The following is a 14,262-nucleotide window of genomic DNA, read 5'->3' as shown; positions in this document are numbered from 1 at the left end:
GAACAGCGTGGGCCCGCTCACCGGTGCCTATCGTTGGATAGCAACCATGTCGCCTGAGGCACCGAAGTGGGCGGCGATGGGCTTGAAGGTTTTTGAACCGCTGCGGTCATTTCCTTTGGCGCAGCGATTTGTGGGGACCGCAAAGATCTGAACTCACCATCGAATTGAGATTGATAAGGAGAACTAATTTGCGGTAAACATTAATTATTATCATTATTATTATTATTATAGATGCGGGTTTAGTCCGGGGGCGGATCCAACCCGCATACGACCCGATAAAGGTTGGGGCGCGTGAGCCCGGGGATAAAAGAGGCGTAAGCGTCACGGAGGTCGGAGCAAAGCGATATCTTGGCGTCGATTTCGTGCCAGCGTCGGCAAGGGGAGGCGAAGAAGGCGGCTATCAGCGGGCGGCGATGAACTCCTCGTCGTCGTCTTCGATGGGGGGCGAGGGCAGACATGACGACGACTCCGGCCTCACCGAGTTCCTCTCCTCCCTCATGGACTACACCCCCACGGTAAAACAATCTGATCCCCCTCAATCGATTCCTGATGCATCCTAAAGGAACCGGCTTACCTGGTCTCGTATGGTGGATTAGATACCGGACGAGCTTGTGGAGCATTACCTTGGCAAGAGCGGCTTCCACTGCCCTGACTTGCGGCTGTTGGTACCCTCTCCTTTGTTCTTGATTTCCCGAATAAATTTGGGTTTATTTGGTGTCTCTTCATCTAACATGTTGATGTCATCCTAGGGGCCAGAATCAGGACTTGTAACTCTGATTCGGCTACTTTACGTGCTCAAACTTATGTTCTCTTGATGGTGGGGAGTATATAGTTTCGATTACACGTGTTTGTATAGCATAGGGTCATTGAGCACGGGTGATAAAAGATCTTCTTGAAGTGGAATTAAAAGCAGATTTGAAAGATCTGTCTAACCAAAAGAAGGCATTAAAACTAGGGTTAGCATAACTGGAAGCCTCGTTTCATAGGACCAAATGATGAAGATCTTTGTTGATATTTATTGGTGTAATGAAAGAGAACAAGGGTGTTTTGGTATGTGTTCCATTTCTCTATGGCCATAAATTTCACTTTGAGGTTAGAGGTGCTTCTAGGGTTCACTTAACTTGTGGAACCATGATTCTTATAGGTTTCCATATCCATATCTGTTTGGCTGGAAGCAGCCGATGGGTTTTTAAAATTTATAGATAACTTGGGAACAATAAAATAAAATAGTGGTTGGTTGTAAAATATTAACCAGCATATGAAAATTTTTGGAGAGAAAGCACAAATGGACAGGACGATGATGCATCTTATCAGCGTTTGTTGCCTGCGGAGGACAAATTGATGATCAAATTTTGATCTTGATTTTAGATTACCAAGTTACTCCCTGTTCAAGTAAAAAAAAATGTTTTTCTAGGAAATTACATGTCGCTAAAGGGAAAAAGACCAACAATAGTCTGTACCTGCAACTACCAGCAAGTAGTGGTTTAGGAAAAATTTTCACAAGAATGACAATAATTAAAACATTTAAGTAAACTATGTGGGGTTGGATATTTAGAAGACTGGGTTGAAGAAAATGCTGTAGGATGAGGCTTATTAGGGCAACAAGAAAAATTATTTTGTCAACTCTGATTGACAGAGGAAAAGATAATCTTTGGATTGAAAAATTGTAGGTACTCTATATATGTTTTACTTTAGATTATAGGACAATCAGCTATAGGATCCATACCTCTGCATACAATGAAACACAGGATTGGCAGGAGAAAACAAGAATTTATGGAAAATAATAACAGGATAACTGGCATTTGGAGCTTAGTGAAATAGACCAAGCCTATTTTGTTGTCCCATTGTGTTTTCATGACTGCAAGCTTAACTATAGGACTAGGATGCATAATCCAGCAAGTGCAGAGAGATTGACATTGGAAATTTTAAACAAGGAAAATGAGAAACCGGCTATAGAAAATCATCATATTTAGGATGCACACCCAATTTGATGTGAATAGGAAATGATTCAGCTCCAGTCTTCTGCATATATCTCAGAAGACTAGAAAAGGAGGCATTGGCTCTCTTTGTTCAACCTCAAACTTCATTTCTCTAAGGCCTTAGATAAGTTATATCTCAATTTTATCTTGATAGTTTCTATAAATATGGTTCTCTCTCAAGTCTTAGCTAAGTTATTAGATAGACATAGGCATGTACCATCTCATATTTGTTACTGTATGTGATAGCTCACGCAGGTGGGACAAGCTTTACATTGTCAGTTAAATACCAATCATGAATATAAAATGATTAGAAAGGCATTGGAAAACTATTGATGCGACTTAGATTCAACTTCAGTAATCAATTCAGGCATGCTTAGTTGATTACCATCTTCTAAAGACTAACTACAAATAGAGGAGACTGAGGAAAGCGTTTCTTTGAACAAGTGTACATTGATCAGCAGTGTGCTGCTTCTCCCAACTTTTGAGAAATCTCCCTTTTTATCAAATTGAACTGTTCTTAGACTCTACACCTAGGGAAACAGAAGATGTGCTGGGAATTTCAGATATTTTTCTTGAAAAAAGAAATAAAAATACACTTCTCATGGAGAGGTGTTCTATCTAGAGAGTATGAGAAGAAAGATCCCACGTTTCTCTTTGTTGTTTGTTGACAAACCTGTTGAGTAATTCTTTTGTTACCGAAGAAATCAGTGGGACTTGTCTTAATAATTATTTGCTTTGATGATAGTACATATTCAGAATATCCTCAAAATATAGTGCTTCTGAGTTGGAGAAGAAAAACATATATTGGAGCACAAATTGCCAATGATATATTAAAATATATAATCTTTTGTCACTTAATGAAGAAAAACATAAAAAGTCCTGCGAAATGTTGTCAGAACTATCATATGAAAGTTGTGCTATTCTGTTGCAAACTTTGAGGTGTCATGTTTTTATTTTTAATATCTTTGAAAATGAGGAATTTTGCTTTTTTTTTTTGTGCTTAATATTTTAGTACTTTCTGTTTTTTTGTCAGAACCAGGCTGGTATCTGTCGCAACGCAAAAGTTTATGTTGGAGGTTGCAAATGATGCTCTTCAGTATGTTTTATTTTTATGCATTCCATTTGTTGCTCGGTTGTTCTCTTTCATTTCTATTTTATTAATTGCATCTTGTAATCATGGATATTTGGTTGAATATGAGACATTTCCACTTTAATGGAATGAATGATTAATTATGATCTAAAATGTTATTTCTGCTTGTAGTTTAAATGTGGATTAGTGGTTGTGTAAACAATATATGTTTTGATGTTTAATTGTGAAAAATAATAAATTCTTGCATTTCATAGTGCAGAAAAATAATTTCCTTTGATGCGGTTTATTCAGGCAGCCAATGTTCTCATATTTTCGTTCACCATTTTGTTTGTATTAAAACATGGTACATGCAGGCAAATGCCAGTTTGATGGTAGGACATTATTGGTTGATCCATACAATCTGATCAGTGAGTTTTTTTTTATAGTTGCTGAATATTGCCTGACCTTTGTTTCATTGGTTATGGGTCTTGGCAAAATTCCATCTCTCCTACATGGCTATTCAACAAGTTTATTTATTGTTGTTGGAATACTGAGCATACTTCTCTATTTTCCCTACTCAGTCTAAGGGATTAAGGACAAATTCCATCCTTAGAATTGTGATATTTTCAATAGGATTATTTTATTCTTCACTTTCTGTTCCATGCATTAAGGTAATATTCATCTCCTAAATGAGAAGAAAAGCTATAGGTTTTCCAATTTGAGGAATTACTATACTTATAATGCTGAATATGTTTGTCTCTTAAGACAATTATACAAGATGCAGTTAGGGCAGCAACAAGCTCTCACTAAGTGAAGCTTCTTTTCACCTTCCAGCTCCCTTTAAAAAGATCTTTGATAAGTCTTTTTGAAAATATGGTTACTAATGCTTTCTCTTTCATTTTCTTTGCAATACTTAACTAGGCATTGCAAGGCCAGGCAAGCAGCGCCAGTTAAGGATAAGAGCAAGCAGCCAAAGGTGCTGGGCCTGCGACATCCCTTCTTAATTAATAAAATCTGATGTTTACTCTTGTACTCTAGGTGATTAAGTTTTTATGCTGCAGGATAAGAGGCTTGTCTTAGCAATGGAGGATCTTTCAAAATCCCTCCAAGAGGTAAGTAAATATTTCATCTCTGTTTCTGAACTTTTTCTAGACGACCAGGAGTAGTAGTCTGGTACTCTATATTTTGATAACTTGGTATGTTGATACATGTGGGCATTATATTTGGGAAAAAATGGCACAAAATTTGGAGGAGCATTTAGAGGATCATCCGTACGCTTGAACCTGTAGATATCTGCATACGGCAGAAAAGTAGCTTCTTCTGTAGGCCACATGCATTGGTGATTCTTTGTGTTCCTGTGGTCAAATAGATCATGAATGAGTTGTGTGTGTCATCCATTTAATACACTGATGTTTACCAGCTTACTTAAACAGAAGATAAAATTGAACTTTTCAGACAATTTAGTAACCACATTTCTCTTTCATGACAAATCAATTTCAAAATTAAGTGAAGAATTATGTTTTGTTGCTTCATTAGTTTCTCACTCGATTAATCATGCAGCTTAACTATCAAGTGGCATCATGCATCATCAATTAATTAAATTAAATATTAATGCTGATTAGAGATTTATTAATTTTAGTGCATAATTCTCCTTTATGTTCTTGTCTTTTAGGGTTACGTGCACTTGGATCTTCTATCAGAATATAATCACCATAATGGAGATGAAGTGCTTATGCTAAAATGAATTTGTTATAATTACATGGATCCCTCTCTATATGTATATGCATATTTCAAGCATGTCTTCAGATATTGATGTCTGAATGTCAGCTACATATCAAGAAGCATTTTTTTTTTTAATTTCTCAAAGCTAATGCCAGTTTGTTATCACTGAACAGTATGGAGTGAACTTGAAACACCAAGAATACTTCGCCGACAACCCTTCCACCGGAATGGACCCTACATCAAGGGAGGAATAGATGAATTTGCATGCCTTGACTTTCTTTCTAGTGCCCTCGCTCGAAGCCTTTTATGCTATTAGGAGGTTGAAGCTTTGCTTGGTGATTTCTTTCATCATAATCTGTCTCAGTTGGAACCACAATTAGATGCTCCGTCAATATTTTTAACTGCTGTTCTTGATCCTTTTGGCACATAGACCGAGTTATTTATTTTCATGTAAACATGCTGCATTATTGTGAATCTCAGCAAGCTTTATTGTTTTGCATGCTGCGGTTGTCCAGCTAGTCGAAATCGAGTTCAGTATTTAACTTTGGAATAATCATTTCTTTCTGCTTTGTAATTTGTTCTTTGTCTCGAGAGGCACTCCATTGCTGTTATTTGTCTCGAGTTCAGTTTTTAGGTTACCCTAAATAATTAATGCGCAAATAAAACATCTGCACTTAATTTGTTTGCATGAAGAAAGCAGGAAAAGGAATGCCAGATGTGACAGCTTTTGCTTTTGATTGGCTGCCTGCTTTGATCCCCACCCTGAGCCTGTCATTTGCTCATCCCTTTTGCAGTGGCCTGCTCATGGGTACTGAGGGTGGTAATGAATGCATCTCTCTCAGGCTGCAGACTAATCATCCTGAAGCACCCATGCACATCATCAAATTGTCTTCTCCTCACTGCCTTCCTTCACATGCTGTTCCAATGAAACATCTGACCTCAGTGTCAACACCATCAACACATTTGAAACTGTGCCACACATAATAATCTCACTAAAACAGAGCAAGGACAGCCAACCAAGATGTCTTGTGTTCTTCCTCCACACATCCCAATATATGGACCACTCCTTGTTTCAGGAGCTGTAAACTCCCATGCCCTATAACCAAAGCATAACCCTAGCCTATCTCAATTAAATTGTCTTGTTCATCTCTCCTTGACTTTTGTCTTCTTGTAAAACTTCCTCAATGAGCTCAAGGGAAATGTAGCTGAATCCAATAAATAAGTGATTTATTTTTTTTCTTAATTTTGAGTTATATATATGTATATGTATATGTATGTATATATATATATGTATATGTATATGTATATGTATATATATATATATATGTATATGTATATGTATATATGTATATATATATGTATAAATATATATATATATATATATATATATATATATATATATATATATATATATATAATTAAGTTACTGTGTTGTTAACCTTAACAGCTTCCTTGGTCTGTGCCTTTGTCTTGACCAAGTGGACCAGCCAAGCTTAGAGGGCATCATCCATTGCAGCATCTTGTTATGATTCAGATGTTCTCGGTGAGGCACAACAAAGCTTCCTGCTTGGGGCTCAGAATTGTTCCTCGGGGCCATCGAGCCAAATGGACCACCGAGCTCAGTCGCTGTCGTGGATCGCAGAGGATGGTTGCACTCCCGGAATGAGATCGCACGGGCACTGGACGCTCCTTAGATGCTTGTTCGCGACAGCTCGATGCGAGGTCGCGGCCATGATCTCCCGCTATGTTTGTCGCAACCTGTCCGTTCTTGCCCCACCAAGGCATGGCTTATCCGTCAGTCGGCATCGATTCGAGGTTGCAGCTGCCGGGGATCGAGTGCAGCAGCAAGCTTTGGGACATGGCGTGGACCCCGTGAGGCCCATTTCGCATCGTCTTGTCCCTTAAGCACCATCATCAAGGGCTCTTTTGTGCGTCAAGTGGCTTTCACTCCCTCCCCCTCCTCTGATCCAGTGGAAGAGCGGAAATGTTCTGTTCTAAGTTTGATTCTGTTGGAGAAATATACTCCATTCCTCCTCAAAGTAGAGAGGCATACCCTAGTGGCAGGCATGTCTCTGTTCCTCCCTCCTTTACATGCTACCAAGGCATCAAGCCTACTGGGTTTTCATGGCTGCTGAAATGAGAGAGAGGTGATGGAAAGGAGAAACATCATCGATGGTTTCACCACCTGCTGACTCCGCCATGTATCCCTGCAAATTATAAAGCCATTCATGGGCTGCTCTGTGGAGCGAGTGAGCTCATCAATGGGAACAAAGAAGGGAAGGGCTGTGCTCCATTGGGTGGTCTTCTTCTGGACCTTGGGCTTTGCATCTGCTTTGCTTTCCCCTAAAGGTGTTAACTTTGAAGGTAGAACATGCAGCATGCCTCTTCCCTTTCCAATCTCTCTATGGATGAAAGTCTTGATTTTTAATTTGTTTTGCAGTGCAAGCTCTAATGGACATAAAAGCATCACTCAAGGATCCTCATGGTGTTCTTGGGAATTGGGACAGGGACTCTGTTGATCCATGCAGCTGGAGTATGGTCTCATGCTCACCTGAAAACCTGGTCATTGGCCTGTGAGTATCACTTGGAAATAAACGTGGATTTTTCTTTCTCTCCTCCCTTGTAATACTTGTATGAGAATCTGAAGTCATTCTGATGATATAATTTTCACAGAGAAACTCCAAGCCAGAATATGTCTGGAACACTTTCTCCAAGCATTGGCAACTTGACAAATCTTGAGTTTGTGTAAGCAATTTCTTGATAAGTGCTTGGTCAAATAGTTCCTCACTAGTAGCTGATATTTGGATTCTTTTGTAGGCTCCTGCAGAATAACTACATCTCAGGATCAATACCACCAGAAATTGGGAAGCTTTCCAAGCTCCACAAGCTTGACCTCTCCAGCAACCACTTCCATGGTGAAATCCCTGCTTCACTAGGACACCTGAAGGGTCTTCAGTACCTGTAAGTTGTTTCTAAAGAAAAATGGAGTTAACCCACATTGTTTTGGTTAATTTTGAAAGGCCATAATAGAAGAAAGAAATGTTGTAGTTTCTAACTATTGGTTTACTTCCATGTTTTTTTTTGTTCTTTCTGTGGAATGAGAACAGAAGGCTAAATAATAACAGTCTCTCTGGTGCATTTCCTCTGGCTTTGGCAAGTATCACTGAACTCACTTTCCTGTAAGTTTGTCTATTTACTGTTTCATTTATATGAAAAATAATCTCTCTAATGAGATATTACTGTTAAAAAGATTTTTTTTTTTACTTTTTGCTATTTTTATGCTTCAGGGATTTGTCTTTCAACAATTTTAGTGGCCCTATACCAAGGTTTTCTGCCAGGACATTTAGGTAAGTTTTTAATTTCCTGCTAAAAATGCATTTTCTTTTTTCTTCTTTGTTCGTGAGGGAATACCTAGCTGCAGTTATGTGATAACCCAAGTCTTTCTGCTTTGCTTTTACTGATACTCTTTCACATTTTTTATTTTGACTCTGATGGCATTCTTTCTCATCAATACTATGTCCATGCATCATAATAGCTCAAAAGTGCTACATTCTGCTAACTGATCTTTTTATTTTTTTATTTGTCTTTTTATTTTATGTTTTTGGCCATCAAAATCATGTATATGTTGAGTAGTTGACAGTAAAGAGGCAAACCATCATTTTTTCCCCCTCTCTTTAAACTTAAAATTTATTCATATGGCAGTGTAGAACTTTATCCATATGCACTCGCATACATATAATGTAATGCTCACCACAGTTTCTTAAGTTTTCCTGCAGCATTGTTGGAAATCCTTTAATTTGTCCAACTGGTTCAGAGCAAGAATGCTTTAACACAGTGCCAGTTCCTGTGCCAGTCTCCTTCAACAAAAATAATACTCACGGTAAATGCTCAACTTGCAGATTTCCAATTGAAATCTTTCCTTCCATGTGTCATAGCATGAAGTCATGACCTTAAGCGGCATTTAACTTGGCTTAAGTGTATAATAATTAATCTTTTCCATACAATTCTATCGACATAATCTTCAAAGCCTTCTCCCATCAACATGGGAGTAACACTAAAGTAAAAATTAGGCCATCGAGGAACCGCACTGCAAACTTAACAATCTATTTTGTAATTGGAAAGTTCTATTTCAAGTCCAGCTTTAAGCCCATAAATCTTTAAGAAAACCCTTTAAAAAAGAACTCATGAAGAGTAAGCAAGAAGAAAATAATAAAGCTTCCTACAAAATTGCACCAATGAATCATGAACAATCTTAAACAACTTACTGTGAGATTTGGTTTATGTCATTATTTTTCCATTAATTTTGCTCAATACTGAATGAAAGTGACAGGGAAGCTTGCAAGCAAATAAAATTTCTCTGTTGCACGCTACACCAAAGGACTCAACTTGGAAGTTGAAGTATTTATCCTGCAGATCTATCAGATAGCACTCAACAAATCAGACTATTTAGAAAACAAGTAAACTCTGTAGTTCTTCTCCCTCTCCGCTCCAGATCTTCAGTCTCAGCCTTCATTTGCTTTCATCTTCAGGTTCCTCCTTTTTTAATCCTAATTCTTCCCTGAAATTAAGCCTCCTTTACACTCGTAAGCAAGAAATCTTGTTCCCTTTTTAGTTCATGGTTGTTCCTCTTTTAACTCTAATCTTATACTTGAAGGAGCTTTTCTTATACTGCCTCATAATTTTCCTTCCAAAACAGATACTGCCTTGTGAATTATTTTGTTGGGTAACCAAGATTATTTCCTGGATGTATCAATCACCATGCATAGAGCTTTTTCTTGCTTCTACATAAATTTTATTACACTTAGTCTCATGTAATTGACTGATGACTTGAATTTTATTAAGGTGTTCCAACTGCAAGAAGGCCAAAAAGTCACAAAGTTATTGCATTTGTGTCTTGCCTTGGATGTATATGTGCTGTTAGCCTTGCCTTTGGTTTTTTTCTTTGGTGGAGGGAAAGGCATAATCAACAAATATTGTTCGATGTCAATGGTAAGCAACATGCAAGATACCAGTGATAACATGAATCCTTATGTGCTATACATAGAATCGTATCAGTGTAATCCTGAGCACAATGCCTTTGACTATTTGCTCTAATAACCATCATATCATTTTTCAGACCAACACAATGAAGGATTATGCCTTGGAAATCTGAAAAGATTCCATTTTAGGGAGCTTCAAATTGCAACCAATAATTTCAGCAGCAAAAACATACTGGGAAAAGGCGGGTTTGGAAATGTCTACAAGGGGAAGCTGCAAGATGGAACCTTAGTGGCTGTCAAAAGGCTCAAAGATGGAAATGCTGCAGGTGGAGAGATACAGTTCCAAACTGAAGTTGAGATGATAAGCTTAGCAGTGCACAGAAACCTCCTTAAGCTATGGGGTTACTGCATGACTGCTACAGAGAGGCTTCTTGTTTATCCATACATGTCCAATGGAAGTGTTGCTTCTCGACTCAAAGGTACATCTCGATCAAGAAACTTCTTGGAGTTGCCTTTTTTTATATAGTAGTAACCATTTGTGGTCAAGAACAAAGGAATATAAGCCCTTGCAGTACACTCTCAAATGATGTTAGAGTTTATTTTTCAAGGGCTATCACGGGTATGCTTATTCTGTCATTTGTAGTTGAATCTTCTAAACTAAATGATGGAGGAAGCAATCATCATAAACTAGGCTTAGTCTCAAAGCAAGTAGAATGTCTGATCAAAATTTAAGGGCTTATGCATTGATCTTGCTACACTTTGCACAATCAAATCAAGAACAGCAACTCCTAGAAGGAATTTAAGTTTTTTTTCTAGCATGCAGAAGGCTGTATAAAATGTTTTTCTTAGCCTGAACACATAACGGGACATTCAAATTTACTTGTTACTCAACTTATGCAGCAAAACCAACACTGGACTGGAGTACAAGAAAAAGAATTGCTCTCGGAGCTGCAAGAGGCCTTCTCTATCTGCACGAGCAGTGTGATCCTAAGATCATCCATAGAGATGTAAAGGCTGCCAACATCTTGCTCGATGACTACTGCGAGGCCGTAGTAGGAGACTTTGGCCTGGCAAAGCTTCTGGATCACAGGGACTCTCATGTCACAACAGCTGTTCGAGGAACCGTGGGGCACATCGCCCCAGAGTATCTATCGACGGGGCAGTCCTCCGAGAAAACTGATGTCTTTGGCTTCGGAGTTCTCCTCCTCGAACTCATTACTGGCTTGAGAGCTCTGGAGTTTGGAAAGGCAGCAAACCAGAAAAGTGCCATGCTTGACTGGGTAAAACCACAACACCTAATGTTTTGAAAGCAACATATACAGATGATTTGAATCGCAATTCACTGACATAAAGTGCTTCTTTCAATCAATCAGGTAAGAGAAGTCCACAGAGAGAAGCTTGATATGATTGTGGACAAGGATCTGAAGAACAGCTACGACCAGGGTGAGCTTGAGGAGATGGTGCAGGTAGCTCTCTTGTGCACACAGTATCTCCCGGGCGACAGGCCTAAAATGTCTGAGGTGGTCCGGATGCTTGAAGCTGATGGCTTCGCGGAGAGAAGGGAAGTCTCTCATGGAGTTGCTGCTCGCAAAATCGAGGTGTCTGAGTTCTCCTCAGAGCACTATTCCGACCTGACTGATGACTCCTCATTGCTGATCCAAGCAACGGAGCTCTCTGGTCCAAGATGATGATTTTCACGGCATGAAGCGACCCCATCTTTGAAGAACTTGTACAGCATATGATAGATCGAAATCTATTTGGTTGCAGAATGAGAGTGTACAAATGGTTGTATTTAACAGACGTACAAGAAAAGAACATGTGAGTTCCATCAGCCATGAGAATTCCACAGCAAATCTTCTTCTTGCATTCTGCAAGAAGAATATTCTGTTTGCCATTGTGCAGAACACATTAGATTACAAGAGACCAGCATCAAAGATCTTCCATTCATTTAGATTGACTCATAACCATTAAAAAAAGCTGGTCAGCTGGCATTGTTCCGAATAGATTGACAGCATCAAATGCAATTTGATAGGGATAAGCAGTGGTGTGCCAAATCCACCAACACAGGAATGGACATTAAAGGCCACCATGACAGCTGAGGGATACATGGCTGAGGTTTTGCTTGATTTGGATAAGGGTATGACTCCTCCACGTAGTCCTACAACTCATGGCCGACAAAAATCTCTGGAGTTCTTCCTTTTCTCTGGAAATTAAGCAGCAGAATTTATCTGGTTTGTTCTTTTTTTGTTGTTTCTAAAAATATATTTGATGGCCACAAAATTCAATTTTTATGGAAATTGAGATCCATGAGAAGCATGTGTTGGAGTCAGCAAAGCAACTGAAAGATGCATTCAATTATCGGCACCACGAGTCGACTGGGGCCCACGAGACACCCCACCGCAAGCCATGGCCCCACCAGGATCCAACGCCAGCCATAAGATCGGGACCGGGCCCTGTCAGCCGCTAACATCCTCCCACGTGTCATCCACTGGATTCTCTCAATCCCGAGTTAAGACAAGAACAGCAACCTGATTCCGGAAATCGCACAAGCGAACGAGAAGGGAGGAGTCGATCCCGTCGTAGACCAGCAGCTCGGATTCTTGCGTGACATGCTGAAGGTGGAGGAGAGCTCGGGTTGGGCGGCGCCGCGGACCTGCGAGTCGTGCCGGTCTGCGCCGTGCACGGTGTACTGCCGCGCCGACGCCGCGGCGCTGTGCGCCGCCTGCGACGCAAGCATCCACTCAGCCAACCTGCTCGCGAGCCGCCACCACCGCGTCCCCCTCCTCCCCGACCTGGCCGGCGGCGGCCTCGTCGTCAGGCCCGGTCTCAGCGCTGCCTACCACGTCGGCGTCCCGTCGGGCGCGGGCGACAAGGACGGCGACGAGGAGGCTGCTGCCTGGCTGCTGTTTGATGCTGTGAAGGGCGGCAGCGAGGGCGCCGGGGGCCTGTCGTTCGCCGAGGAGGCCGACGAGTTTTTGGACCTTGTCGAGTACGATTCCAGTGAGAATGAGTGTGGCAGCGATCAGCAGCAGCTGCTGCAGGAGGCGCAGCAGTTCAGCCATGGGAAGAGCGAGGAGAGGGACCATTTGGTGCCAAATGAGCAGCATCAGCATAGCTTGCAGATGGAGTTTGATGCCTCCAATGGATTCAACTACTCTTCTTCCCTCAGCCACAGAGTGAGTTGTTGATTTCATCCTAAAGATCATATTGGTATCATTCCGTTCTTCTCCTAAATCAATTAACAGAAGAGATTTGATGGATCTTCATATTCCTTATATAGCTTATGTGTTGTTTACTGTCTCAAACTTTCAGATTTAAAGAGCTAAATCTGATGGGAAACTATTTGACTCTAATTATTTTCTGAAGACCATTTTTTATGGGATTTTTACTGCTGAAAATTTGTGTTTTTTTCTCCTTCTTTTCTAACTATTCTAATGATTTTTCTCAGATTTTTTACTTCCATTATGTGTCTTTGTTCTTATGACTTTGATGGTAATGATATGATCATTAAAATGGAAATAAAGATCCTTTCAATAAGGAATAATCCTGTAATCAGCAAGAATGCACACATTCTCCTAAATCTCTTCTGCCTTCCATGGTTTTGTTCTATATGGGGGCACTTCAGGTTCTTGCAGAAGATGTTGTCGCTACAAAGGTTGATGACTTCTTCTTCTTCTTCCAATTTACATGTAGGTTTCTTTGTCATCCATGGATGCAAGTGTCGTACCAGACACTTCCATCGGAGCGCCCAAAGGAACCATGGATCTCTTCTCGGGCCACCATCCTCTTCAAGTTCAACCACAGCTCAATCTCATGGACAGAGAAGCCAGAGTGCTTAGATACAGGGAGAAGAGGAAGACGAGGAGGTTTGAGAAGACCATAAGGTATGCATCGAGAAAGGCGTATGCTGAAACGAGGCCACGAATCAAAGGCCGGTTTGCGAAGAAGTCGGATGTAGAGCTCGAAGTGGATCAGATGTTCTCCACTGCTGCTGTGTTAGCTAATTCAAGGTTTGGTGTCGTCCCATCGTTTTAAGGACTTGTGTAAGAAACTATGATGCCACATTGGATAGATTGTATGATGATGACTCACTTTCCAGGTGTTAAGATCGTCCACATGTTTAACCCACTTTGGTAAGAATCTTTCCTGAGATGCATATGTTTCCACGTTGGAATAAACAATTAGATTTACTCCAACAATTAGATTTTCTGTTAGTTCGATGTCAACTCTTCGATATATTTTTTAATTTTCGACACTAACTCTTCGATATATTTTTTTTGCTAAAAGCATTCTTCGATATATTTTTTGCTAAAAGAATTCTTTGATATATTTTTTGTATAGACGTAATCCTTTGTATAGACGTCGAAGCATCCGAACACTAAGATAGAATAAGCCCCCTAATAAACCCAAAGTATCGATCGCAATACGATAAGATGATATTCCTCGGAAAACAAAAGGATCAAAATCTTCATGCTGGACTTCAAATATTAGTGTTCGAAATTTAAGACAATAC

General features: G+C 40.0%; 3 protein-coding genes across 3 annotated transcripts; all 3 read left to right on the top strand.

Moving 5' to 3' along the window:
* The first annotated feature begins 280 nt into the window (after positions 1 to 280).
* Positions 281 to 5,269, top strand: LOC135581124 (transcription initiation factor TFIID subunit 10-like). The gene is made up of 6 exons (XM_065142886.1): positions 281 to 515; positions 597 to 661; positions 3,013 to 3,075; positions 3,970 to 4,024; positions 4,110 to 4,160; positions 4,944 to 5,269. Exons 1-6 carry the CDS (start codon positions 414 to 416, stop codon positions 5,022 to 5,024), a joined length of 417 nt encoding a protein of 138 aa, XP_064998958.1. The 5' UTR covers positions 281 to 413; the 3' UTR covers positions 5,025 to 5,269.
* A 1,007-nt stretch (positions 5,270 to 6,276) lies between these two features.
* On the top strand, positions 6,277 to 12,160 carry LOC103979996 (protein NSP-INTERACTING KINASE 1-like). Its single transcript, XM_009396280.3, has 11 exons — positions 6,277 to 7,134; positions 7,211 to 7,343; positions 7,444 to 7,515; positions 7,588 to 7,731; positions 7,878 to 7,949; positions 8,058 to 8,117; positions 8,547 to 8,650; positions 9,613 to 9,759; positions 9,887 to 10,228; positions 10,650 to 11,029; positions 11,123 to 12,160. The coding sequence occupies exons 1-11, from the start codon at positions 6,999 to 7,001 to the stop codon at positions 11,435 to 11,437; spliced, it is 1,905 nt and encodes a 634-aa protein (XP_009394555.1). The 5' UTR covers positions 6,277 to 6,998; the 3' UTR covers positions 11,438 to 12,160.
* A 118-nt stretch (positions 12,161 to 12,278) lies between these two features.
* Positions 12,279 to 13,877, top strand: LOC135633427 (zinc finger protein CONSTANS-LIKE 1-like). The gene is made up of 2 exons (XM_065142866.1): positions 12,279 to 12,925; positions 13,443 to 13,877. Exons 1-2 carry the CDS (start codon positions 12,359 to 12,361, stop codon positions 13,782 to 13,784), a joined length of 909 nt encoding a protein of 302 aa, XP_064998938.1. The 5' UTR covers positions 12,279 to 12,358; the 3' UTR covers positions 13,785 to 13,877.
* Positions 13,878 to 14,262: the final 385 nt, after the last annotated feature.

This window comes from Musa acuminata, chromosome BXJ1-3 (genome assembly GCF_036884655.1).
Source record: "Musa acuminata AAA Group cultivar baxijiao chromosome BXJ1-3, Cavendish_Baxijiao_AAA, whole genome shotgun sequence".
Taxonomy (NCBI): Eukaryota; Viridiplantae; Streptophyta; class Magnoliopsida; order Zingiberales; family Musaceae; genus Musa; species Musa acuminata.
The sequence above is the reverse complement of the archived record's forward strand: the minus strand, read 5'-3'. Positions and strand labels throughout refer to the sequence as shown.